Source organism: Heteronotia binoei, chromosome 21 (genome assembly GCF_032191835.1).
Source record: "Heteronotia binoei isolate CCM8104 ecotype False Entrance Well chromosome 21, APGP_CSIRO_Hbin_v1, whole genome shotgun sequence".
Lineage (NCBI taxonomy): Eukaryota > Metazoa > Chordata > Lepidosauria > Squamata > Gekkonidae > Heteronotia > Heteronotia binoei.
In genome coordinates, this window is record NC_083243.1 from 30,446,808 (window position 1) to 30,471,517 (window position 24,710).

Genomic DNA, 24,710 nt, shown 5'->3' on the forward strand with positions numbered 1-24,710 from the left:
TGGAGAAGTGATTTTAAGAGACATGCTTTCTCCAAGCTGGCCAACGGGGTGGTGGGGGCTTTGAGAGCCACATAATATGTATGAAAAAGCCACAGTTTGGCCACCCCTGTGCTATAGAATCCATCCTCCAAAGCAGCCATTTTCTCCAGGGGAACTGATCTTGGTAGTTGGAGATTAATAGCAAAAGCAGATATCTTAAGTGCCACCTGGAGGTTGCTAACCCTATGTGAAAGCCCATCCTGCCAGCCCACTAGTATCCAACTGTACTGGGGTGTCTCCAAAGCCTCTTTTGCCTGAGGTGTTCTTGGGGATGGACTCAGAAGCAGAAGAGCTATTAGCTCTGCCCAAACCCGAGCAGTGGCTAAAGCTCTTTGGAGTGGAGGAATCTGACCATGGTGAATTAGGGGGCCTTGGAAAAATATCCAGGCCCTCCACATCTCAGCTCCCTGGGGCAGCTCACACTTCCGGTTCACTGCTCTATCAGTCCTTTTAGCCCAGGACCACTAAGCCTCTGGCGTGCCCCAATTTGGGGTCCCTTTTTTCAGGTCACTTTTGGAGTGTTTCTGCACCCTCCTCAATCACCTGTGTGGCAGTGCCTGGTGTGGGGCTCGAACCCCCAACACTTATCCTCCACCCTCCATCCTCCACAGGCACCTGCAAAGGGAGCACCCGAGTCTGTTGCCTCCAGAGCAAAGAGTGGCACCCAGCAGGGGGCAGAAGCGGCCAACTTTGTCTCAACAAGAAGGGGTGGGAGAAGGGGAGGCCCGTCTATGCAAAAGACCCACCCTGAGGGTGCTGTGGGTGGGAGTGGAACTTCCAGGCAGGCCATCTTTCAAGACACTGGTGCAGTCAAGCAAAAAGGCTAGGGGGAAGTTCCTTGTCGCTGAGATGGTTGCGGCAGATGGCCAGTGTCCATCGAGGAGGATGTGGCCTTTCACCAGCTGCTGTGCTACGTTGCTCTGGTATTCCATCCCGAGCTGGTGTCTTGCCCTCCATGCACCACTCTGCAGTGGAGATGGTCAGGGCCAAGCTGTCTGGAGCACAAAAGTGGACCGCATACTTCATGGCAGACATTTGAAGTAGGCAGCAGCATGGCTTCCTCTCCCTCATCACCTACCAGTGGCAACCAGAGGACCTCCAGACCGACCATTGGTACTTACAGTGAGGGGTTATTCTCCTCTGAGTACAGGAGGACATCTTGGGTGCTTTCCACCATCTGGTCAGGGAGGCAGGAAATAGAATAATTCTTCTTCCTCTTCCTTGACCCTGGAGCACCCAGATGTCCTCAGCTGGGATACTCCGAGAAGCAGTTTCTAAACTATCAACCTTACTCAGAAGAATGAAACAGTAATAAATAACAGTAAATGCAGCTTCTGCTGAACTATAAGTGTTTAATTTGTAATGTCGAACAAATGTTGAAATGGAAGACCATGTCGCAGCCCTGCACACTTCGTCCACTGAGGCATATTTGTTAAAGGCCACATTAGTTGCCGCGCTTCTGACTGAATGTGCTGTAATCCTTTTGGATACTTCTAATTTCATTGCTCTATAAGCTTCTGTGATGCATTGCTTAATAGCATAACTGATGGCAGAGGTTGACATCTTCTGGCCCAACCTTGGTTGCGTAATGTTGATAAACATGGCATCCGTCTTCCGAATTGGTTCTGTCCTAAGTATGCCTTCAGGCAGCGTCTAACATCTAAATTGTGCCCCATTCGTTCCCTAGGATGTTTAGGGTCTGAACAGAATGATGGCAAATGTAGTTCCTGTGATTTGTGAAATTTAGATATAACCTTGGGCTGAAAGGTAGGATCTGTACGAAGAACCACTTTGTCTTTGTGAAAAATACAGAGTTCTTTCTTTACAGACAAAGCATTAATCTCCGAAACCCTTCTTGCTGATGTGATCGCTATCAAGAAAATGGTCTTCAAACGTAGCCATCTTAGCGAAATGTCCTGTAAAGGCTCGAAGGGTGATTTTGTGAGTGTGGACAAGACAGTGTGTAACCGCCACATTGGGAACCTGTGTGTTTGTGGAGGACACTTGAGTGTGGCCCCCCGTAAGAATCTTTGTACGTGTGCATGTCTGGAAACATCTTTGCCATGTATCAGTCCCGATACAGAGGATAATGCTGCTACTTGCCTACGTAAAGTGGCTGGTTTCAGACCAGATTGTAGCCCATCTTACAAGAATTCCAAATTGAATTGAAGGGTTTAGTGGATCCCTTGCTTTCCGTCGGCACCACCTATGAAACGCTTTCCAAGTTGCATTGTAAATCCTGGTGGTGGACTCCTTTCTGGAGGCCAATAATGTATTAGTAATCTCTGAAGAGTAATCTAACTTCAGGAATGTAGACCATTCAATTTCCACGCGGTCAATTGCAGCCATTCTGGGTGTGGATGCCAGATTGGGCCCTGTGTCAGCATGTCTAGAAGGATCTCCAACCTCAGGGGTTGAGTGGTCGATAACTTTTGAATAGAAGAGAACCATGGGCGTCGTGGCCACCACGGAGCTACCAGGATAATTTGTGCTTTCTGGTGTTGTACCTGACGAAGGAATCTTGATAGCACCGGAATTGGAGGGAAGGCATACAGAAGTCCCTGAGGCCAAATCCCTGTCAGAGCATCCACTGCCACTGTGGCCAGATGAAAAAACTTTGTGTAAAATGTTGGTACTTGACAATTGATGTGAGAAGCAAATAGATCCATGACTGGTTGACCAAACTGTTTGATTATCTGTTGGAACACTGACGTCTTCAATCTCCATTCTCCAGGTTGTATGGTCATTCAACTGAGCCAATCTGCTTGGATGTTGGCAATGTGTTCTGCCCTGATGGACAGAAGGTGATGTTCTGCCCAGTTGAATAGTGTCTTTGCTTCTCTGAATAGAGCTGAGGATCTCGATCCCCCCTGGTGGTTCAGGTAGGACTTTGCAACCATGTTGTCTGTTAGTATTAGAACATGTTGTTTCTGCACTAGATCGCTGAAGAATAGTAGGGCTAGATGGATTGCTCGTAACTCTAAAACACTGATTGGGAGTTGAGCCTCTGACATTGACCAGCGACCCTGTGTTGGGATGTTGTCGAGCGTCGCTCCCCATCCTGACAGACTGGCATCCGTGAACAGTTGTACTTCTCTGGGAAGGTAGTAAACTTTCCCTTGTCGAAGATTGGAGTCCTTGGACCACCACATCAAGGCTTCTTGACCTCTAGTGTGACCTTGATCTGTGGATTCTGCTTTTCCATGATCTGGTACTGATGGGGACGGAGCAAGCTTTGTAAAAGTCTTGTATGTAGTCTGCCCCATTGAACTGCGTCTATGTTTGAAATAAGTAGGCCGAAGGGAAGTGCTCTGAATTGGAAATGTCTGTCCCAAGCAGAATCGAAGGAACCGCCGATGAGATAATAGGATGGAAATGTGGAGATAAGCTTCCATAAGATCCAATGATGTGAGGAACTCTCCTGGTTGTAGGGCCTCTGTGATTGACTTCAGGGTCTCCATGCAAAAGTGCCGAAGTTGAATGAATCTGTTGAAAAACTTTAGGTCGAGTATTGCTGTCCAATCCCCATTCTTCTTGGTGACCGTGAAGAATATTGAGTATTCACCTCGACCCACCTGATCTGTTCTATAGCATGGATTTCTAGGAGATGTGTGATGGCCTTGTTTGTTAATGATCTTTTTGCCAAATTCTTTCGGATTGGAGATACTAGGAAACGTTCTGGTGGGGTGTTTTTGAATTCTATTGCATAACCGCAAGAGACGATCTCTAATGTCCAGCAGTCTGTCCGGGAAACCTCCCAGGCATCTTGAAAATACTGAAGTCTTCCCCCTACTGGAATTGAAGTCCAGTCACGCCTTGTTAAACTTTGATTCCTGTTCCTGTTTGTCCCTACAATCTGAGTTCTGTTTGGGAAATCTAGGATTGTTGAATCCTTTTCTGAAGGGTTGTCTTGGTTGATTCCAAGATGATCTCTTGTTATCTGAATAAGGTCTTGGTCTGGCCAAGGTGTGTGAGGAACGAAATGGCTGAGAATAAAAACCTCTTCTATCAGTTCTCCGAAGGTTCTTTGGCATGGCCTTCCTTTTGCCTTTAGTTTCCACTAAAATCTTGTCTAAGGCACTACCAAACAGTTTTTCTCCTTGAAATGGGTAAGATATCACGATTTGCTTGGATTGGTTGTCTGCGGGCCATGCTTTCAGCCAGATGTGTCTTCTGGCTGCTGCCCCTGAGGCCAGACCTCTGGAACAAAAGATGAGTGCGTCTAAGGAAGCGCCGGCCGTGAATTCCACTGCTTTAAGCAACCTAGAGGTTCCCTCCATTAACTTATTATTTTCTGGTAACAGCTGAGAAAGCCTCCTAGCCCAGACTATAGCTGCTCTGGATACAATGGAGGACGCTGTACATGCCTTTTTTGCCATGGTTACCGCCTCGTGGGATCTTTTTAGAGCCAGATCAATCTTCTTGACCCAATTGTCTCTGATGGAACCATGACCGTCTTCTGACACCAAGCCCGGATTCTGAAGTGCCGTCATTGGCGCATCCACCACTGGAACCGGTAACATCTCATTTGCAAAAACAGGCAAATCATATAACTTTTTTACAAAACCAGGAAACTGGCGATTAGAGTTAGGTTTTCCCCATTCAGCTTTGAGTTGCCTCTCAAAAAATTGTGGGAATGGAAAAACCTTAGAAGTTGTGTGTAGCCCTGGAAAAAACTCCCTATCCCCAGTAGTTTTGTTCCTGGGGTTGGTATTCCCCTCCTCAGGTATTCCCCTCCTCAAGGGGAAGGATCCTGCAGTGCTGGTGCTGCCATAACTTTGGTTAATAAATACTGAAAATCATCAGCTTTAAAGCAACGAACTGACTGTTTCAGGACACACACATCCTCCACCTCATCTGAAATAAAACTCTCTTGATCTTTAGATTGAGACTTCACATCCAAATGAGTCTCTTCTGAATCCTCCTCTATAAATCTAGAATTATTAATCTCTTCTCTGGCTGCTTTAGTTGGCCAAGTGCGCTCTCTGGGCAGATTTAGTTCTGGGAGGCGTGAGGAGGAAAGAGAAGGGGAGGGAGACCTGGACCCCACTGACCCCATGCCCATAGTCCCTGATTGACAAGTGTTGAACAGCTCTGCCCTAATCGTTTGCTGGAGCATGGACATAAATTCTTGAGAAAAGGGCCCCGTGGGGTGAAGTACATTACCACACCATTGAAGTAGGGCTGGGTCAGTCGTGGAGGCTTGATCCGACATGGACTGGCCGCCTGAAGTGGCTCCCGCCGGGAGGTTGGCAACCATCCCATGGGGCGAAGCAAGGGGCTCATGGTGACCATCAGCAGAAAAGCGTGCCAAAAAGCCTTCCCCAAGATGGCTGCCGTCCGTTGCAAGCTTCTGCTGAGGAGGAACATCGAGCCCATCTGTTGCCGCTCCTGCGCGCTTTAGCCCGCGGTGACTAGAGCCACCATGTCGGGAAACGTTGCTGGGAACCGCAGCAAGCTGAGAAGTCATGTAGGCCCCGGGGTCCCTTCCCACGGCGTCGGCGTGAGAGCCGAGCGAAGCTGTGTCCTCCAGGAACTCGTCCCTGAAGGCTTCCATCTGCCGCTCCTTGCGGCGCTCCACAGAGAGGTGAGAAGAAAAAAAAAAGTCAGCTGCTTTGCAGCAGCCGCGGGAAATACTCCCTCCCTGCTTAAAGAGATATGACTGAAGAAAATAGGTAAAGCCTAAACCAGATTTAAAGTTAAAGAGGAGTAAAGGTTGACAGATAAGACTTAGATAATGGGAGCTCAGCTAACTAGTTGCTCTCCTTTCAGAGGCAGGAAAGAAACTGAGAACTGGGTGCTCCAGGGTCAAGGAAGAGGAAGAATTATTCTATTTCCTGCCTCCCTGACAAGATGGTGGAAAGCACCCAAGATGGCCTCTGACTTGGAGGGAGAATGCCTGGGTTTTGATTGCCCACATGCCTACCAATCCAGAAGCACTGCAGAGGGGGAATTATGAAACAGTAACCTGTTGGGTTAGGAAAAGCACATTGACTGGGGCTAATCGTTCTTCACAGCCTAATCTACCTAGGAATGGCACAAATAGCACTTTTGCAGTTCAGGACTGAACCAGTTAACACCCCCCTCCCCCTGCGTTGTTTGCTCCCTGCTGCTTTTCGCAGGGAGCAGAAAGTTGGGGGGTTAAATGGCTTTCTGCTCTTCAAGGATTGCATCAAAATTTGTGGTGGTTCTTCAGTTTGTGAACCACAAACCACCTGAGCCAGTTCGTGTCCATCCGCACCTCCCAGGGCTATGAGGGTGAAATGGAGGGAACAATGTACACCATCCATAGTTCCTTGGAGGAACAGGGGGACAAGAATATACTCAAGTTTTAAATATGGAAAGAAACCCACAGCGAGCCATTAAGGCCGATGGAATATTGCACTGTTCTAGAGGTGCCATTCTTCAGAGAACCGCAACACTGATAGAGGTAATGATGTCCAACTGTACAGTCCAGTTGCCCCCCTTCCTTTAAAGGAAATTGTATTCTATTTAACAAGCACTTTAACATAAAATGAACCATTACCATATACAGTTAGCTGTACAGTACAGAAAGGATGTCCATTAGTTTATGAATAACCTGATGCTACCCACAGCATAAACCATCCAGTTTGCAGGTACATAAAATATGACGAACAGAAAAATAAGTAAAAACTGGGAAAAACATTCTTTGGGATTCAAGGGTAAGTTATTACACTAAAAGGTTAATGATTCACAGTGAGTGTAAATAACTCGATTTAGTAGCAGTGTTCCCTTTAAGCTGAGTTAGTGTGAGCTACTTCAGTTTTTTAGCCTCTGGCTCTCACATTTTTGCCTTGCCTCATGAAAAATGGCCCTAGAGCACACTAATTTATGCAATAGCTCACAACTTTAATGCTAGTAGCTAAGTAGAATTTCTGCTCACAAGACTCCAGTTTAGAGGGAACATTGCTTAGTAATAATTTAAATTGTGGGAGGCAATTCCCCTCCCCCCATACCCAATTAGCAGATTACATCTCTGAATGAACTGAAGGACTGAGGTTACCGTTCAGGTTTCCCTATAGCACACAATCAATGGCATTAATGGCAGACTCCACCTAAGACATGTTGTTGTAGTTTAGACTGCATAACCTCATGCCGCATGGAACATAGGTGCTTGTGCATCATGTGGCTTATGTATACATCCATTTCCCCAATTCTTATTGAGACAATACGACACGACCCACACCAGAATGGCAACCTTCCACCCCTAGTTATGCTTTTTGCATGCCAGGCATTAATTACAGGTTCATTATAGCCAGGATATGGGCCCCTTACATTACTTACCCGAAGCCAGGTCTGTGTGTGCGCCACGGGTTATGCAAGAGCATTAAAAAGTTGCAGCATACAGTACTGCAAACGGTATGCCTGACAACTATAGCTTTCATTTTATTTGTATAGTCATAGCCTGCTCTCCTCGAAATCATCTCCCAAAGTGGCTTACATGGATAAAAAGAGATGGGCCCTGCCCTCAGGCTTACAATCTAGAGATGTAGAAGGGAAGGAGCATAGGGAAATGGGAGGGGAGGAAAAATCAGCTTTCTAAAAGGATTCCATCCCTCCTGGTTGCAAACATGTGTTTAGTACACAACTTGGTTAGCATGAGGAGCAATTGAATAAGATTTTCGTTAGGGCTAGAGCATCATGTCCTATGCCATAAACAAATCAGGTAAAACATTTTATACATTGTCACAAAATTCTGCTCTTAGTCCAGATTTTTATGTAGTTAAAATTCTTCAACAAAGTCAAGAGTTCGCTGAAGGAGCAGACCATTCAGATGAATCCAGTCTGAAAGAAATGCTCTATACATGCCAGCTGTGGCAGCAAATACCAATCCATTACACAGAAACAGTTATACTGGGAGGAAGGTGGTATTTCTAGATGATGGATTCCAGACCTCATTACATCAAAATAAACTTTCTATAGCTGTCTGCAGGGTAATAGATAGCATGGCTGCTTATTACACAGTTAACCTGAAGGGAATGGCTACAAACAGAAGACATTCTGAAATGCCAATCACATGCCAAAGTCTCCTGAAATGCTAATGGGGGGAGAGGAGAAGAGAATGGCTGCTACTACCTTACCATGCCAGAAAAGAGCAACAAGCAGCTCACTGAATTGCCGGGCTGTTCCATTAACTTGTGGGCTGCAGAAAGTGAAGCTAAAACTTCACTGCAAATCCCCCAGAACTTTTCACTTTACATAGTAGGAGGGAGAGTTCCAGAGCATGTGCCAAGATCCCACTTCCCGTTCCATCTGCATAACGCTAATTCTTAAATGCCATAGGTACTGCTTGTTATTAAACGCAAAAAGCAAATGTAAAGGTAACTTGTGTTTTATTTAGCTTCCAATTTCCTGGGAGGTTAAAGAACTATAATTTGTTCTGGACAACAGAAGAAAATAGGCTGTGCTTACAGATAATTTTCTGCCATATTCTTTCTTCAGGACCACTGTTTTATTGTTGCCCACTCTATTACACGGGATGTACATATCAGGTGTTAAAAGGTCAGTGCCTGTACAATACATTCTACAACTGAGCACCACTTTCCTTAACTGAACAGGCAAAGAGAAAGTACACGGAACATCGGCATCTGGCAGTATTTTTCCCAAAAAAAGTGACTAAAATGGGTTTAGGTTGATTAACACTATTAAATCACATCTAATATTTGATACTACATGATTTCATTACAGCTATACGATACAATTATACAAAATGTGTTAACATCAAAGAATACAACCAAAAAAATTAAAGAGAGCAAACAAAACCTATATAACTTTTTTTCTCTTTACAGGAAAATACTTTTGAAGTATGCATGTAACTGCCCATTCTTTTAAAGAAAATCTACTGCAAGCAAAGTTATCAACCTCCAGAAAAAAATCACACATAGCATTACTAAGCATATCCCCCAAAAGTGTACAATATGCACACTTAGAAAATACAAAATTAAAAAATTGTAAGCAACAGGTGAGCTTCGTATTTATAAGAATGTGAAAAGTCCAATTTTAGCACTGTTGTAGAAAGAACTGTCTCTGATGCAAGTCCATGAACTGTCTGCCTCCTTCAGATGGGGCCACGCTTTACAAAAACACCATGCTCTCGGAACCAATTACAGAGCAAAATCGAGCATCGTAGCAAAGAAGTCTTAAAGTTTATTTTTGCTACTTTATCAAAAACAAGTCCTTTAGGCATGTAGGGCTTTTTTTCTTTTTTTAAATTCTTTCCTAGAAACAATATATAAAGGGGAGGCTTATTTATTCCCAATCATTCTCCTGTAAGGTAAGATGCTTTGAGTTCAAGACCTTTCTTCTTGCAGTTTCACTGGTTATTTTTGGCCTTCGCGTGTGTTAAGATGTGAGATTTCAGGTTAGTTGACTGAGCAAACTTCTTATTGCAGCCATCAAAAGGGCACACATAGGGCCTGTCGCCAGTATGAATTCGCACATGTGTGCGTAAATTGAAGTCCAGTGAAAAGCGTTTGCCACATCCTTCGAACGTGCACTGTGGAATGAAAAAGAGAGGGTGTTAGCAACACAAGTTAAGAAATGCGTGCAGATCAATGTCTCATTTAATGGATTTATGTGCAAACAAAGAAGTGATCCATGGAGTGCCAGATCAGGATCTCACAGGTGAATTTCACTGAAACCAGGATCAATTCACACTTGTGTACAGGGGTCTCAAGTCAATCCAAGCTATGCTCCATGACTTCAGCAGTGCCATTTCCAACCACTATGGGTCCCAGGGCCAATCCATTTAGTTATCAGCAGAGTGTTCCCTTGATCCAAGGAGTCTTCCTCTGCTGCCAGAGGCTCTTCTGCTGGTGGAAGATTCTCATGCATAAAGATGGCTTCTGGCCCTGGGCAAAACCACTGCTGATAGCAGAACGGAGTCATGAACCATTTACCTGAACACACATCCCAAGTACTATGCAGAAATGCCTCTGCTATAATGTTAGGCACTACTGTAAAGAGTTTGAGCTGTCAATTTTATTACATTAGTACTTTCATTTAATGTTGTTTCTGTCTATAATTGTTATGAGGGTAAGGGCTCTACACAAAAATGTAACTACAATCATTTATGTAGAAACTGCAGCCAATCAAGGACAACATGGGCAAAGGGAAGTGGAATTTCTGGATGCTCAATATCTCTTTCGAGCACGGTCACCTTAGTAATACCCCTTTCCTCCTTGTACTTTGGGGGGAGGTAGAAGGCTAATATTTTGTCATTTACTGGTCAGTTTTTGCATTTGGCATTCACTCAGGTCAAGTACAAGTTCTAAAGTCCATGGAAGATTGATTTCCACTCTACATTTTTAGCACTCTCATATAACCAGTGACCCAGCAAGTATATATATATATGATAGCCAATCAACAGCTTGATAATCTCTGCTTTTGCAGTCTTAGCAAAGCAATACAAATTGGAGCGTTCTTAACCCCCCCACCCCAAACTATGCTTGGGAATTGGCATGGCCCTTGTTTAATATACACGCTGAATTAATTCCTACAACACTTAAACATACATTACCAACAGACAGTCACATCACCAGGAAGACACATTTCTATTACACTTAATGCAGAATGGGGTAATCCAGCAATCATCACTTAGATCTATAAACAGGATGGCATGTCTTTCAAACACCTCACCCCTCGATCCTAATTTTGCACTTCAGAAACGTAGCCTATATATCCTAACTGACCACAGTTATGCATTCCCTATAATTTATTCTTCTTACAAATAGCAAGCTTGCCAAAACATGGCATTTTTGGACCAGAAATTTTATAACAAGATAGGTAGTGAGAAATATAGACATGAACAGGAAGCTGTGCAGTGTACTGAAGCATCCTTCCTCATAGGAGCTCTCAACATCCCTAACATTTGATAATTCACCAGGTACTAATCACCTCTAACTGAGCTGCATACTTTGCCAGTGCTCTTATCAACAACACATTAAAAAAGCCAGCCTTTTAAAAATAGGAACTTTTTAAAAAACAGGATTGCAAAGAGGCTTTCTCCACTGCCCTGATTTTTGTGCACTGTTCCAATCATAGAAGAGGAGACAGTTTGCATACAAGCACATTCTAAGAACCTCAGAGAAAACAAAAAACCAACATACAATTTGTTTATGGTGTTGTCCAGTTTGTACATCTTGTTCTGGCAAACTAGACAGTATGACTTATCAGGGAAAGACATCCCACACCTACAAAACCTCTGAGGCCTGGCCTGTAGTGGGAAAACGCAGCATGTCAGAAAAGGGAGAAACAATTAAAAAAAAGAAAATACTGCTCTCCATTTACATCAGCTGCCCTGACAATTAAAAAACCATCAAGGAGGATGCAGCGTGCAGAAATGCAAGCAGCATCTGAAATGCTTTGTGCCATGAGTGAGGAGAGGGCAGTTAACAACCATGCAATCATATTTCAAGCATTAAGTTAGGAATAACTTTAGTTGATACAAGTTTACTGGCCCTCTGTCTGCATGTTAATAATGGTCTCTGTGCACTTGGGTCTCTGAGCTGTAGACTTTTCCAGCTAAGGAATAATACAGCTTGCTTTACTCCAAGTTACTCAAGTAAAGATGAGGCTAGCGTTCAGTCTACATACAACTTTACACATCTTCCACACTCATCAGGGATGGTCCCAGTTAAATGCTATCAGCTAATTCTACCTCCATAGCATTTAAGATTCTTTCCAGCTTTTTCAGCTGATGCATGTTACCTAAGCACAGTTTTATCTCGGAGCAGGTGCCTTTTTTATCTCACAAATTACAGCCCAGATGACTGCCAGATGGAACGCTGTGGAAAAAGTTACCTGAAAGGGTTTCTCTCCAGTATGAACTAGTTGATGCCGCTTTAGCTTTGAGCTCTCCACAAAGGCTTTGCCGCATTCTGCGCAAACGTGTACTCGTGGCCCGTGAGTGTGCAGATGCTTCCTCATGGCAGAGTTATCCCTGAACATCTTTGTGCAGCCCTTGAAAAGAATGCAAACATATTCTTTTAGTCAGTGGGCAAGTTCCAAGGCATGAATCGCAACTGTGTGGTTCAACAGAAACAATCCATTCACACTGCACCTCTTTCCCCACCAGGGCCAGGGAAAAATAAAGCATACCACAGCTAAACAACTACCTGCCACAAGGAACTGGTGGCAGAACAAGACTAAACTGGCTAACAGCTGCTGAACCTTGGGCTGGATCCTAAGCACTGCAGGCGGAGTGGCGCCTGCCCTTCTCCCAATATAGCCTCTTGTGGGTGGGTGGACTCAGGAACAGTGGGGAGATGAAGTGGGAATCAATGGAAATTTTGCACAAGTCCTCCTTTCACAATGGAAGGAGACTTTGGAAATATCCTGTACTGAGGCCACTGAGAAAAGAGCATAATATTGCTTAATGCTCCTGAGCTTATGATGGCACTTAAACTTCAATAATTTAAATACACTGAAAGCGCCACTAACTTGGCTCCTGATTTATCCTGTAAGCAACTCAGCAAAAACAGTATCACAACGTTTTACTCACTTTGTGAGGACATGCTATCGTTCTTGGAGCATCATCTTCTTTTATTTTTCTTGGCTTCATTCTTACAAGACAAAGAGAAATCAAACAACACTGATCAGTCAACCAAACATACCTATCTCAGATATGGATCATTATACCTCTCTCATGACCCAGAGACATTATATGGTGTGTATAAGAGCCATAAACAAGCTATATTATACTGTGCTTGTGGGAATAATGCCTCTGATGGGCTGAACTGCAATGATGGCACACTGGGAAAAGGCCCTGGCTTGCAGGGAAACCTAGGCAAGGCTAAAAGAAGGGACAGAAAACGAAAGAAGAGTAAACTTAAAGGAGGGAGTGTGGTTCAAAGGAAATGACAGGGAAGACATTTATTTCATCAAGAAGGGGCTAATGAAAACAAAATCTCTACATAAATTAGGTCAGAAGGTGCAGTAAACTATGGGGGATGAGAGAAAGGGAACAGGAGGCTGGTCAGGAGACAAGGCAGTTAAAGAAAGTAGTTGACAAGTCTAGATTCTGATGGGAATCCTGGCACAAGCATAGTGTACCCTTAAATGAATTATTATTTGAATGAATAATCAAAAGATGTGCAGACTGTATTACTGCTATGAATTTGACAGAGTGGATTTTCTAAGTAAGATGTAGTTGTGGTTTTTTTTATTCCTAACCTGGCCTAATCTAAACACACAAAAAGTGGATAATGTATTTCATATAGATAGGCTCATGTAAACTTGAACTGGGGACCACAGAGAAGGAACATGAAGCAGTCCAAAAGGACCATCTGTTGTTTTGAGCTTTTCAGATCTTTCCTTTCCTCAGAGAAAGATAAAACAGTTTCAATTCCTAGATTATCAGAATTTACTAAAGGTCTAAATGGAAAAAAAATCAAGCACATCATAATAATCTGTACCTACTATATATATATTTTCTCCAAGATACTTTTCTTACTATTACTCACCTTGCAAATTCAGCCAGCTGTTTGGGGTCTGAGAGATCAATGCCCGGGATTCCTCCAGGTGGGAGCTTCTTTCCGGTCATGTACTCCGAGTAGTCCGGCGGCGAGTTCTCTCCGATGATCTGCTCCTCGACCACAGTCTCGTGGTCAATGTCTTTTTTGTCATCTGAAAGGAATAGAGCAACCTGAATTTGGATTTAAAATCCATGAAGAACACACCCCCTCAGGAAGCACTGCAACGTTAGTTGCAGGTTTTTGCTTTGTTTTTGTTTTTAAATTTCCAAAGCTATTTTGTTCACATAAACAAAAAGCTTGAACTAGATCTCTATGCAGAACACAAAATAAATTAACCATTAGCAGAATCGCACATCCTTGGTAACCTTATATGCCTACAAGATTTTTTCAAGTTCAACAGTTCAGCTACTGAGGGAAATTTCCAAGAGGGAAATTCTCTGGCGTTAACAGCATCAACCCCCATCAGTTCTTCACACAGCCAATTTTTAAAGAATCACTGGCTGCTAACAAGAACCAATCACATTTAAATTATTCAATAGTCATCTTCTTTTACAACAACATATACTTTTAATATGCATCGAAGTACAAATACATAAACTGCAAAGAGACAACATATTCCAGCCAATGAAGAATATTGGGCTATGAGGGAGGGGCACAGAGAAGTCTCATTTTACAGGGCTTGCAATAAGCCTAGATCCAGTAGCCCCTCACTTCTTAACAATTTTGCATTAAAGTAACGGAGATAAAATGGGACTGCATATAGTGCTGAAGTGTGGGAAAGCAACTGAAGGCTAGTGAGCTTTGTAACTGAGACGAGATCACAAGGTTGTAACTGTTAAAACAAAAGGGAAGCTTCTCCCACAGACTGAACTCAGCCACTCTTCCCTCTAGCATTCTCAACTGTACTATCTAGAAAGGGAACAAACTGTCATAAATGTACGGCAAGCCCTCTTCAGATTCCTCAAGCAGACTGTTCCACCAGGCCCCAGGATCCCTCGCCTGAGAAGGCCATTGGACTTGCTTGTTGTGTAGAGACTCTGGGGAAGGAAGTTGCATCAGAGCAGAGAAACTGTAGAGGCAATAGTTAAGTAGATTGCAGGAAGCGGGGTTAAAAATGACTATGAAAGGAACTTCATCTTTCCCCATTATAATATCTCATTTTTACTGAAAAGCACAGTATAGATAACAAAGTAATATTTTGGATTACTGAGAGTTTGCAGGTTTACAGTTCTATCACAACTACTAGCGCTAAGGCTGAACATTTCCAAGTGCACACCTAGAAACCTGACAGGTTACATAAGCCCGTTAGGGGAAGGTGAGATATAAATATGATAATAAAATAAAATAACTACAGAATCCCAACTGCAAGCATCTCCCCCAACAGCAGATACCAGCCATATTAAGTTCAGTCTCAAAATAATATTACTAATAATAATGTAAAAATTCAATAAGATCTGAATACACTGGAAAAGTGGGTGGATGTGAACAAGATGCAATTTAACAAGAATATGTGCTAAGTTCTACATCTGGATAACACAAATGCAGAACACACAAACTGGATTGGGGATACACTTCTGGGTAGCAGTGTGTGTGAACAAGATCTTGAAGTATGGGTGGACTGTAAGTTAAATATCAACTGCCCAGTGTAATGTAATAACAAAAAAGGCTAATGCAATCTCGGAGTCTATCCAAATCACAAGATATCCTAGTCCCACTGTACACTGCATTGGTCAGGCCAGTGTGCAGTTCTGGAGGCCTCACTTCAAAAAGGATGTGGATAGAATGGAGCAGGTGCAGAGGAGAGTGATGAGGATGATCAGGGGCCCAAAGACCAAGCCCTACAAGAAAAGGCTGGGGGCCTTGGGAATGTTCAGTCTGGAGAAGAGGAGGCTGAGGGGGGAACATGATTGCTGTCTTTAAGCATCTGAAGGGCTGAGAGGAGGGTGGGAAGGTACTGGCTAGAGATTAGGAAAAACTTTTTTTACAGTAAAAGTTGTTTAATAATGAAATTGGCTACCCAGGGAGGTGGTGAGCAATCTTTTAAACAGTGGTTGGGACTAGATGGCATGTATGGCCCCTCCCAACTCTGTAATTTTATTCTACATTCAATAATAGGCTTTTTTGTGTGTGTAACATTTTTAAGAGGTCATCCTACATTTAAGGGTTGTCATCCCTTAACAGTAGTTAAGTTCCCAGTCCAAACAGAATTACTTTTCCTCAGGCCAAATCAACTACTCAAACTACTGTCTACTACGGCACAGAGTCCATATGAATTCTATGTACACTTTAGGCCTACTTAGATAGGTCTACCAAAGAATGTACGGAGTATACATTTTAAGTTTGTCCTTCAGATTATGCATGTTCTGAAATGTTTTATCTTGGAAGGATTGGGTTTTTTTTTTAATTATGTGATGTCATGACAGCTTATGCAACTGAAAGATTTATGCAATTAGGACTCAGAAAATCCCTATCAAGCAACTGCCAAGGTGCCCAAAAATGTTTTATCGATGCATAGAAATTAAAATTAAATTAAAAGACGTTTGCTCCTTGGGAGGACAGCTATGGCGAACCTGGGCAGTATAATAAAAAGCAGAGACATCACCCTGCCAACAAAAGTCTGTCTAGTCAAAGCGATGGTATTCCCAATAGTAATGTATGGCTGTGAGAGTTGGACCATAAGGGAGGCCGAGCGCAGAAGAATAGCTGTGGTGCTGGAGAAGAATCCTGAGAGACCCTTGGACTGCAAGAAGATCAAATCAGTCAATCCTAAGGGAAATCAACCCAGACTGTTCCCTGGAAGGTCAGCTGCTGAAGCTGAAGCTCAAATACTTTGGCCACCAAATGAGAACAGAGCACTCACTGGAGAAGATCCTGATGCTGGGAAAGACAGAAGGCAAAAGAAGGGGACGGCAAAAGATGAGACGGCTGGACAGTGTTACTGATGTAACAAACACAAATTTGAGCAGACTTTGGAAGATGGTGGAAGACAGGAGGGCCTAGCGTGACTTTGTCCATGGGGTCACAAAGAGTTGGACTTGACTGTGCGACTGAACAGCAACAGAAGAACTTCTTTCATGTTTATTATCTACAAATGGCCACAAATATTAAGCACATTTATAAGAACATAAGAGAAGCCATGTTGGATCAGGCCAACGGCTCATCAAGTCCAACCCTCTGTGTCACACAGTGGCAAAAAAAATGTTATATACACATATACACTGTGGCTAATAGCCACTGATGGACCTGTGCTCCATATTTTTATCTAAACCCCTCTTGAAGGTGGCTATACTTGTGGCCGCCACCACCTCCTGTGGTGCCTGGAGAAGTGAATTCCACATGTTAATCACCCTTTGGGTGAAGAAGTACTTCCTTTTATCCGTTTACCGTGTAAAAGGACTTACAGCCATCACCTTTTCACTGCTTTATTCCACAAAAAGGAGATGGAGAAAAGTACAAGGTATGATAACCTGATAACCTCACATTTTTAGGAATAGCAACTAAATGCATCCCTATATTAAATTACAAAAAAAATGGCAAAGAGAAAAAACAACACATACACTGAGACTACTCTGCTTTAAAACGTTTCTTTGTATATAAGATACAGCTATTCCCAAATAACAAGGAGATGCCACAGGTTGCTGATAAATATTTTCAGTAAACCAGCAATGTGTATCACTGACACTTATAGCTTTTGAATATATCTCATGGTACACTTTCTCTTGCGCAAACATTTTTAAGGATTCCTCCTCCTTCCATGAGCATTTAGTCTCATCTCAGTAATTACTATTTAAGACATATCAAGCCATCAGAGGGCTTATATTTTAGTAAGGAGGAAAGATGAGTCTAATAAAGGAGCCTGGAGAAGATACTGAACAAATGATGTTACAGTGATTCAGCCTGCAAAGGCATGCATGTCTATTGAGGGAGTACTCAGACGTCCTGGTTTTGCGTTGATGAGTATAGAGGGGGAGTCTGCTCAAAGAAGACAGACTTGGCAGAACCACGGGAAAAGGAGGCAAAGGTGGTGAACTGGCATGGAATAAATAGAACAAGGTAACAAGTAAAATCTGAGAATATACAATTTGTTTACACAAATGGTAGTGTCATTTCTCCACAGTTCTGTGAAGCGAGTAATGAGCGCGATCTAAACTAAAGCACATAGGATTTTAGATTCCTGAACCCTGGGCAAACCCACAGAGATGGTAGCAATTCAGTAACATTCAAACCATGGAGCAGATTCTCTGGGATAAAGACACTATCCTAAAACAGAGACTGTCTTCTTAATTTTCCAATACGAATTAAACACGTTTCAGCACAAATTGCTTAACTAATACACAACTCAGTTGGTGACAATGTATGTGCCTGCACTCTCATCGACCCACCATTCAGAAGATAATTCAAGGCTTTGCTCCTTGGATCAGATCAGTGATACTAAGTTGCTTCGGAGCAACACACAACTCTGACATGTCACCTGAGCAACCTCCCCCGGCCCTCTTTCAGCACAGAGGGCAAGGCCATTGTCCAGCAGGGGTTTCCGTCCTGAAACAGAGGAGGAAAACAGGCAAGCTGTGAGCTTCCCTGAGCGGCAAGTCCTGCACTAGGGGTGGCTGTAAAGAGACTGTGCTCATCAACAACTTTTATCCTTCTACCACAGCCTCTGCACCCTCAATCCTCTGCACCCAGGTGGCTGCTGGGAGGGACAGCAAGCTAGCCACAGTGGGGTGGCAGTTGTTTTGCTCCCCTTTCTCCAGGCACTCTCTCACCTTCCTTGCTGTGACTCATGCTGAGTGGGGAGCAGGCAGGCAGAGGGAAATCATTCCTCTGCTCTATATACACAAGAGCCAGCTAAGGCTCAATTTCAGTAGGGAAAGACAGCTCCAACTGCACAGAGATGCTCTAGCTATTAGAAAGATTATAGCATTATATTAGAAAGATTATGATTGTTGTTGTTTCTATTTCTGTACTCTTGGAATCCACCTTGAACCTTTGTGAGGAAGGCAGGCTACAAATTAGATAAACAAAAACATACAAGCAGTAGTCATGTGGCTCTTTGGGTTAACAGTAATTGCAAATGTGGCTCTCTGCATGCCATAGCATAGAGTTATCACTGGATTAGAGCCAAACAGAAAAGAGCTTTCTTGTCTGCTCCTTCCAGTTGCAGACTATTGTGCATTATCCTGGACAGTCCCCTCAAGAAAAGTGTGACATGGGAGTCTGCAGTCTTAAAGGAGAATAGATTAAAATTGGCTTTCAAAGGGTGGAGAAAGTTTAGACACAACCCCTTGAGTATATCCCAGCTAGAGTGAACAAAGGTTACAGGAGAAAACCATCAAACTTCCCACTGCAGACGGCCGTGCTCCCTGAAGTCATGTTCCCCTGGGATAAGATTTGGCAAAGCATGGGCAGGGGTCCCCAAACCCCAGGCTGCGGACCGGTCCTGGTCCGTGGCCTGTTAGCAACCGGGCCGCGGAGTGAGGCAGAGATACCACACCACCCCTTTTGCTCCACCTGAACTGAGTGAGGCAGAGCAGCCCATTGCCCCTTTCAGCACCTGGGCAGACGAAAGAGCCAGTGTGGCCTCCCTCCTACGTACCACTTCTTTCACCTACCCTGGTCCCAGGTGGATGGAAGGGGGAGTGTGGCAGTGACCTTTGCCTACCCCTCATTTAAAGACTCCCATGGGGGGCAGAGATGGGGGGGGAGCCTGAGGTGGCAAAAATCCCAGCACCGCCCCCCGTCTTCCATGAAACCGGTTCTTGATACCAAAAAGGTTAGGAGTCACTGGACACGGGGGTCAACACTGGAAGGGAGGAATTGATGGAATTAATTGGTTGCTAGCAACAATGCAATCTACTTGGCTTCCATAGAAGAACATTCAGTGAAAATACATATGTATCATTTTCAATAATGAGAAAACTAAACATTTATTAAATCTAACTGGTTCAACTATTTGGAAAAGCAGGGGCATTTAATACACATTTTGGTTAATTCGGGTTCCCTACTTAAGAGCAGTTAATTTCAATCTTGATTTTATTCTTTGACAGGTATTTTACTGAACTGTGTAAAGATTCCACTGTAGAAATAACTACAATTTGCAGCTCAATTCCAACACTGTACTGTTCAAAGTGTGATCTAAATTCACACTTCAGACTATATGGCTACCACCTATTTTGACACTATGAGGAATAAACCGAGTGCCTTATTTTATTTCCTGTACTAATTAGTATCAGGGCACTGCTTCTATATGCCTGGCTTAAACTAGTTCTGCAAAACTGATGGCCTACAAAGCATAGATGTACTCCGAAGGGGAAAACCAAGAAAATCATAAAGCCAGCAGTGTGTTATTTCAGACAATAGCGCTGATGGACCTCTCAAGAGCTGCTTGGTTACACAGAATGTCAGAGCAAATTTTGGATGTATAACTGAACTATGTTTCTGTAGAGAAAGCTGTGGCAACAGTTATTTATACAAGGATTAACAAGTTTCAGATACCAACTCTAAAAAAATGGCATTAATATTCTAATGGTTTCCAAAGATAACTGGGCCCATATTTCATTTAAGCCACCATTACCTGCAATGTTAGTTTCTACACAAACAGCTTGCTGGACATCTGAAAACCCAAAGTTCTAACCATATGCTAGTACTTGCCTTTCAGACTTTTGGCAAGCTTTAGCAATCTGCATGCTCATTTGCTTCCAGGTCATACAAACCCTCACTTTGGTCAAGTAAGCATGTTCTGAGGGATACTAGAGTGAATTTATTAGCCTCTTAGGCAGGACTAGAGGGAGTCATGGAGAAAGAGAGGGTTGGTCAAAGGATGCAATATTGGAATGCCACTTGCTTGGCGTTCATAGAGGGGAAAGCTGTGAACTTTGTGTGATACTTGCCAGTTTCTCAAAAACATTAGTTAGCCCCTGTAGAAAATGGAATGCTAAACTAGGTGGGTGCCAAGGTTATACTTTGCTTCGGGCACAAAAAAACCGTGGGCCAACCCTGGATGGGTCCCCATACTAAGTAAATTTGGACTTGTGGGTTACCATACCATGAGGGTAAATGCTGCTCTCCCAGTATTTTGGAAATATTTACACTCCCCGGATCTCCAAGGCATTTTTATTTCAAAGCTCATGAGTCATGTGAAGTCTTCTTGTACTATTACCATTCTGTAAAGCAACTGAACCCTTATAAAAGTTTTGTTTTGCAATACTACATTAGGAAGGGGGAAAAGTCAATTAATATATATATCACATAGAAATGTTTTTACGTGCATTTCAGGAATATCAACATAGAACCTGGCAAAACTGTGCTGTTTTGGCGGAATTGATCAGTCTTTTAAAAAAGCTTCCCCCATTTAAATAATACTCTAGTTTAAAGATAACTCTGAATATAAGCAAGTTACAGTGCATGTTTATAAATTCTTATAACAGAACCCTGGAAAATGATCTTAGTAGAAAATAATTAACTTATTTTTGGTTCTCTATTAGATAAAAAGCAAAACTTCAGAATCCTGGTCTCGCAAGGACCTACGCCCTTACAATCCTCCAGAAACTTGTTTTCTTAGGAAGTGCCAGATACTTACATCCCAACACTATGCATTTTTACTCTATGCAATCTCACTTAAGTGGTCTTGTATAGGGTCCTGATTGCATACAAATAAATATCCATCAGCTACAATTCTACATTGATCAAAGCTTTTGAATTATGTTCCAGAGGTATACAGAGGCACCAGCTAATACAGTAACTTATTAATATACATACTTATTTGGAAACTATAAGCATTGTATAATGGGGTTCAATTTTCTTTTCTGGTGGGTTTTTTTGGTCCAACCTGGTTTAGTCATTCTGTCATAGCGCTACTTTATAAAAATGATGTTACTTTTTTTTTAAATGCCAAGATGAGGAAACATGACCATCAAAGTCCATATTCTCCAGGTAGTAATAAGCTAAAAGTGAGTGTTAATTTGGAAAATATTGAAGTTTATATAAACTATTTATCCAAAAGAGGCATATACTCTGTTAGAAAACATACATGTCACTGCACTGAAGGATCCAAGTTCTTACCCATGTTTACAGCTGAGGGTACAAGACACACTATTCAACATGAAAAACTACAATAATAGCAAAGAAAACAGCTAAATTTTGAAACATCAGCATTTTTGATCATTAAAAATTTTATGTAATTTGAAGGCATTCATAGAAAGACACCAGAGTCCCAAAATGCTTCAGAGCTTTACTCAAATGTTATACAACAAAAACACCCTTCTTGTGGTGATATTCCCTCTGAAAAATTGGAAATTGTTTCTGAACTACATGCAGTCAGTTACATGCACCTGCTGTGTGATGTAAAGAGGAAGGTCATAGACAGCAGCTTTAAAAAACAAGATTCCAACTCTGAGCTATTGCCAGGGTCCGGGATTCAAGGATTTACTCTGTTCCTCAAAGAGCTATCAGTGGCCCACAGAAGTCCAGTGGCATCCTTAAAGAGTAACTATTCATCAATTTTTAAGGTGCTGCTGTTGTACTCTGCTGATAGGCAAAGTTAAGTTCACTCTAGGGCAGGGGTGGCCTAACTTGCTTAATGGAAGAGCCACAAAGAATAAATGTCAGATGTTTGAGAGCCACAAGACATGAACAAATACAACACACACGTTTTTGTCACAACTCTTAATATTGGACTAGGTAGTGCAGGCACCTTACATGCTCTCTTTTCTCCCTTGGCTCTTGTGCTCTCTTACCCCGATCTGTGTGTCTGGGTGACCTCTGTGATGAAGGGCTGCCTGAGGTCCCAAGCGCTATGCACACTTACTCAAGAGTAAGCCTCAATCTCTGGGAGCCACACGATATACGTGAAAGAACTACATATGGCTCCCAAGCCACAGTGTGGCCACTCCTGCTCTAGGGCTAATGAAATCAGTGGCTGCATCGGAATAATTCTGCACAGTTAGGTCTTGTGAAAGGACTCACTCCTACTTGTGGGAGGACTACGTTGAACACTAAGAGGAGTTCTGATGATATTATAACAGTCTTCCTTTCTCTCTCAACGCTACAAAGTCCCTAAAGATCAGCTTCAGACTCATTGGAGCCAGAAAGAAATCTATTCGCAGAAAGACGGGCACGACTTGAAGGGGAAGGTGGAAGAAGGGAAACGAGGAAGGAGGGCAAAGAAAGCCCGTGAAGACACACACACACGCAAACAAAAAGGCCCGAAAAAGGAAGAGTCAGAAGGGGTGGCACAAGATTAAGGGGAGTCTGAGGGAGAAGGCGGGTCCCGAGACTCCGCTAGAAAAAGGCAAAGCCGCGAGAGGAGAGTAAAGGGGAGCTGAGGGAAAGAAAAAGGCGCTTTAGGTCGTTCAAAAGTATTTTTTTTAAGGCGGGAGGAGGAGGCGAAAGACGACACCCCTTCCTCCTCCCCGCCTCGGCAGAAAGGCGCTGGCTGTGAGGGAACGAACGGGGGTGAGGTGGGGGGAGTTTCCCAGCCAAGGCACTGAGAAGCGCCAGCGGCCACCCAGACGGAAGGCTGAGGATACAATGCAGCGGAGGGAGGGGTGGTGGGGGCGCCACCGAAGCCGAACTCTCGCCGCGTGCCCGCCCCGCCTCCCTTCCCCTCCTCCCCCCCCTACTGCAGAAACTACGCCATTGCGGCCTAGTCCAGGAGAGAGCGTCAGTCAGCGAATGAGGCTGTGGAAGGGGAGAGGAGCGGGAGGGGGGAAGGGGAGGGGAAGGAGCGCGCGCGACCTGGCTCCCCTCCTCCTCCTCCTCTCCCTCGCGGCCGCCATCTTGGCGGGGCCGCCGCCATCTTTCTTTCCTTTTTCTCTCCCCCCCCCCTGCCGGAGGGAGCCGGGCAATCAGGAAAGGGAGCAGCAGCAGCGCAGACCCCGCCATCTTTTCGGGGGAAGCCGCCGCCATACTTGCCCTGGCGAGATGAACATGGCGGCGCCCATCACACACATCCCAACATGGCCTCCCTTCAAAACAAAACGGGGCTGTAGGAGCCCGCCGAGCCCTCCCCCGGGGCCCGCCGCCCCTCCCAAGTGCCGCGCCCGGCCCGGCCCGCTCCACTTACCCGAGGCCCACATGGTGACCGAGAACTCCCCCTCCAGGGTCTTGATCTGCACCTGCTTCTGCTCCCATTTCCTGCCGCCGCCGCCCCCTTCGGCCCCTCCGCCGCCGGTCAGGTAACTCTTCTTGCTGCTCTTCTTGCCGCTGCCGCCGCTCTTCTTCACCCGGCCGCCGCCGCCGGACGAAGAGCCCCCTCCGCCGCCCTTGCTGCCAGCCGCCGCCACGGTGACGAGGGTCTGCTCGATGTACTCGTCCTCGCCGGCCGGGGCCGGCACGGGGATGAGGATCTGGTCCTCGAAGCCGTCGTCGGCCCGCAGGCCGTCCGAGTCGTCGCCGCCCACCACCTCCTCGCGGGTCTGCACCAGGATCACCTCCTGGTGGTGCGGGTGGTGGTGCAGGTGGAGCTGGCCGCCGCCGCCGGGCCCGACGCCCACCACCCCGCCGCCGCCGCTGGGGTCGCCGTCGGTGACGAGCGGCTGGAGGGCGATCATGGGCGGGTGGTGGTGGTGGTGGTGATGGTGGCGGCGGTGGGGCGGGTGGTGAGGGCCGCAGTCCTCGCAGCACTCGTCGTCGTCGTCGTCTTCCTCGTCGTCGTCCTCCTCGCCGCCCACCACGGTGGTCTCGATGGTCTCCACAGGGATGGTCTCCACCTCGATCTCGTGCAGCTCCACGATCTCGGCCGGCATCTCCGAGCCGTCCGTGGCGATGTAGAGGGTATCTCCCGAGGCCATGGTGGTGGGGGAAGGGGCAGCCCCCGGCAGCAGCTGTGGGCCTCCTCCGCGCCTCTGCCCGACGCCGGCGGGGCTGGGGCTGCGCTCGCTCCCCTGCCTTCCCCCGCTTCTCCTGCTACGCCGCCGCCTCCTCCCCCTTCCACACAAACACCAGCTCTTCGTTGGGAGGGAGGCTGGGAGGCAAGCAGGCAGCAGCAGCCACCACCGCCGCTGCCGCCAAATCCCGCCTCGCGAGACTTCCGCCGCTACCGCCGAGAGAGACAGACACCCCAAGCCACCCTCACCCGCCATCCAGACCCGCGGAGGCTGCCGCGGCCGGCGGGCCACGCCCACCCCTCGCCGACGCCAGCCAATCGCCGCGCTCCGCTCGACAGAAAGCCGCCCGCCC

General features: G+C 45.0%; 1 protein-coding gene across 4 annotated transcripts; it reads right to left on the bottom strand.

Moving 5' to 3' along the window:
• Positions 1-8,376: 8,376 nt before the first annotated feature.
• Positions 8,377-24,622, bottom strand: YY1 (YY1 transcription factor). Of its 4 annotated transcripts, none has more exons than XM_060263086.1 (6): positions 23,596-24,622; positions 13,524-13,686; positions 12,563-12,623; positions 11,863-12,021; positions 11,169-11,275; positions 8,377-9,556 (listed from the first exon to the last, which is right to left on the bottom strand). In XM_060263086.1, the coding sequence occupies exons 1-6, from the start codon at positions 24,611-24,613 to the stop codon at positions 9,418-9,420; spliced, it is 1,647 nt and encodes a 548-aa protein (XP_060119069.1). In that variant the 5' UTR covers positions 24,614-24,622; the 3' UTR covers positions 8,377-9,417. The 4 variants fall into 4 exon arrangements, with proteins under 4 accessions (XP_060119069.1, XP_060119070.1, XP_060119071.1 ...); XM_060263087.1 differs by having other exon boundaries at positions 13,524-13,674; positions 23,596-24,617; XM_060263088.1 differs by lacking the exon at positions 11,169-11,275 and having other exon boundaries at positions 23,596-24,610.
• Positions 24,623-24,710: the final 88 nt, after the last annotated feature.

Bases quoted from the DNA above. Each gene is read 5' to 3' on its own strand.
- YY1 (XM_060263086.1), bottom strand. From the start codon at position 24,613: ATGGCGGGTGAGGGTGGCTTGGGGTGTCTGTCTCTCTCGGCGGTAGCG. The intron at 13,687-23,595 runs GTAAGTGGAGCG...TATTCCTTTCAG, and splicing joins GGTCACCATGTGGGCCTCGG to ATGACAAAAAAGACATTGAC. The intron at 11,276-11,862 runs GTAACTTTTTCC...TTCCCACTACAG, and splicing joins CTGGAGAGAAACCCTTTCAG to GCCAGGCCTCAGAGGTTTTG.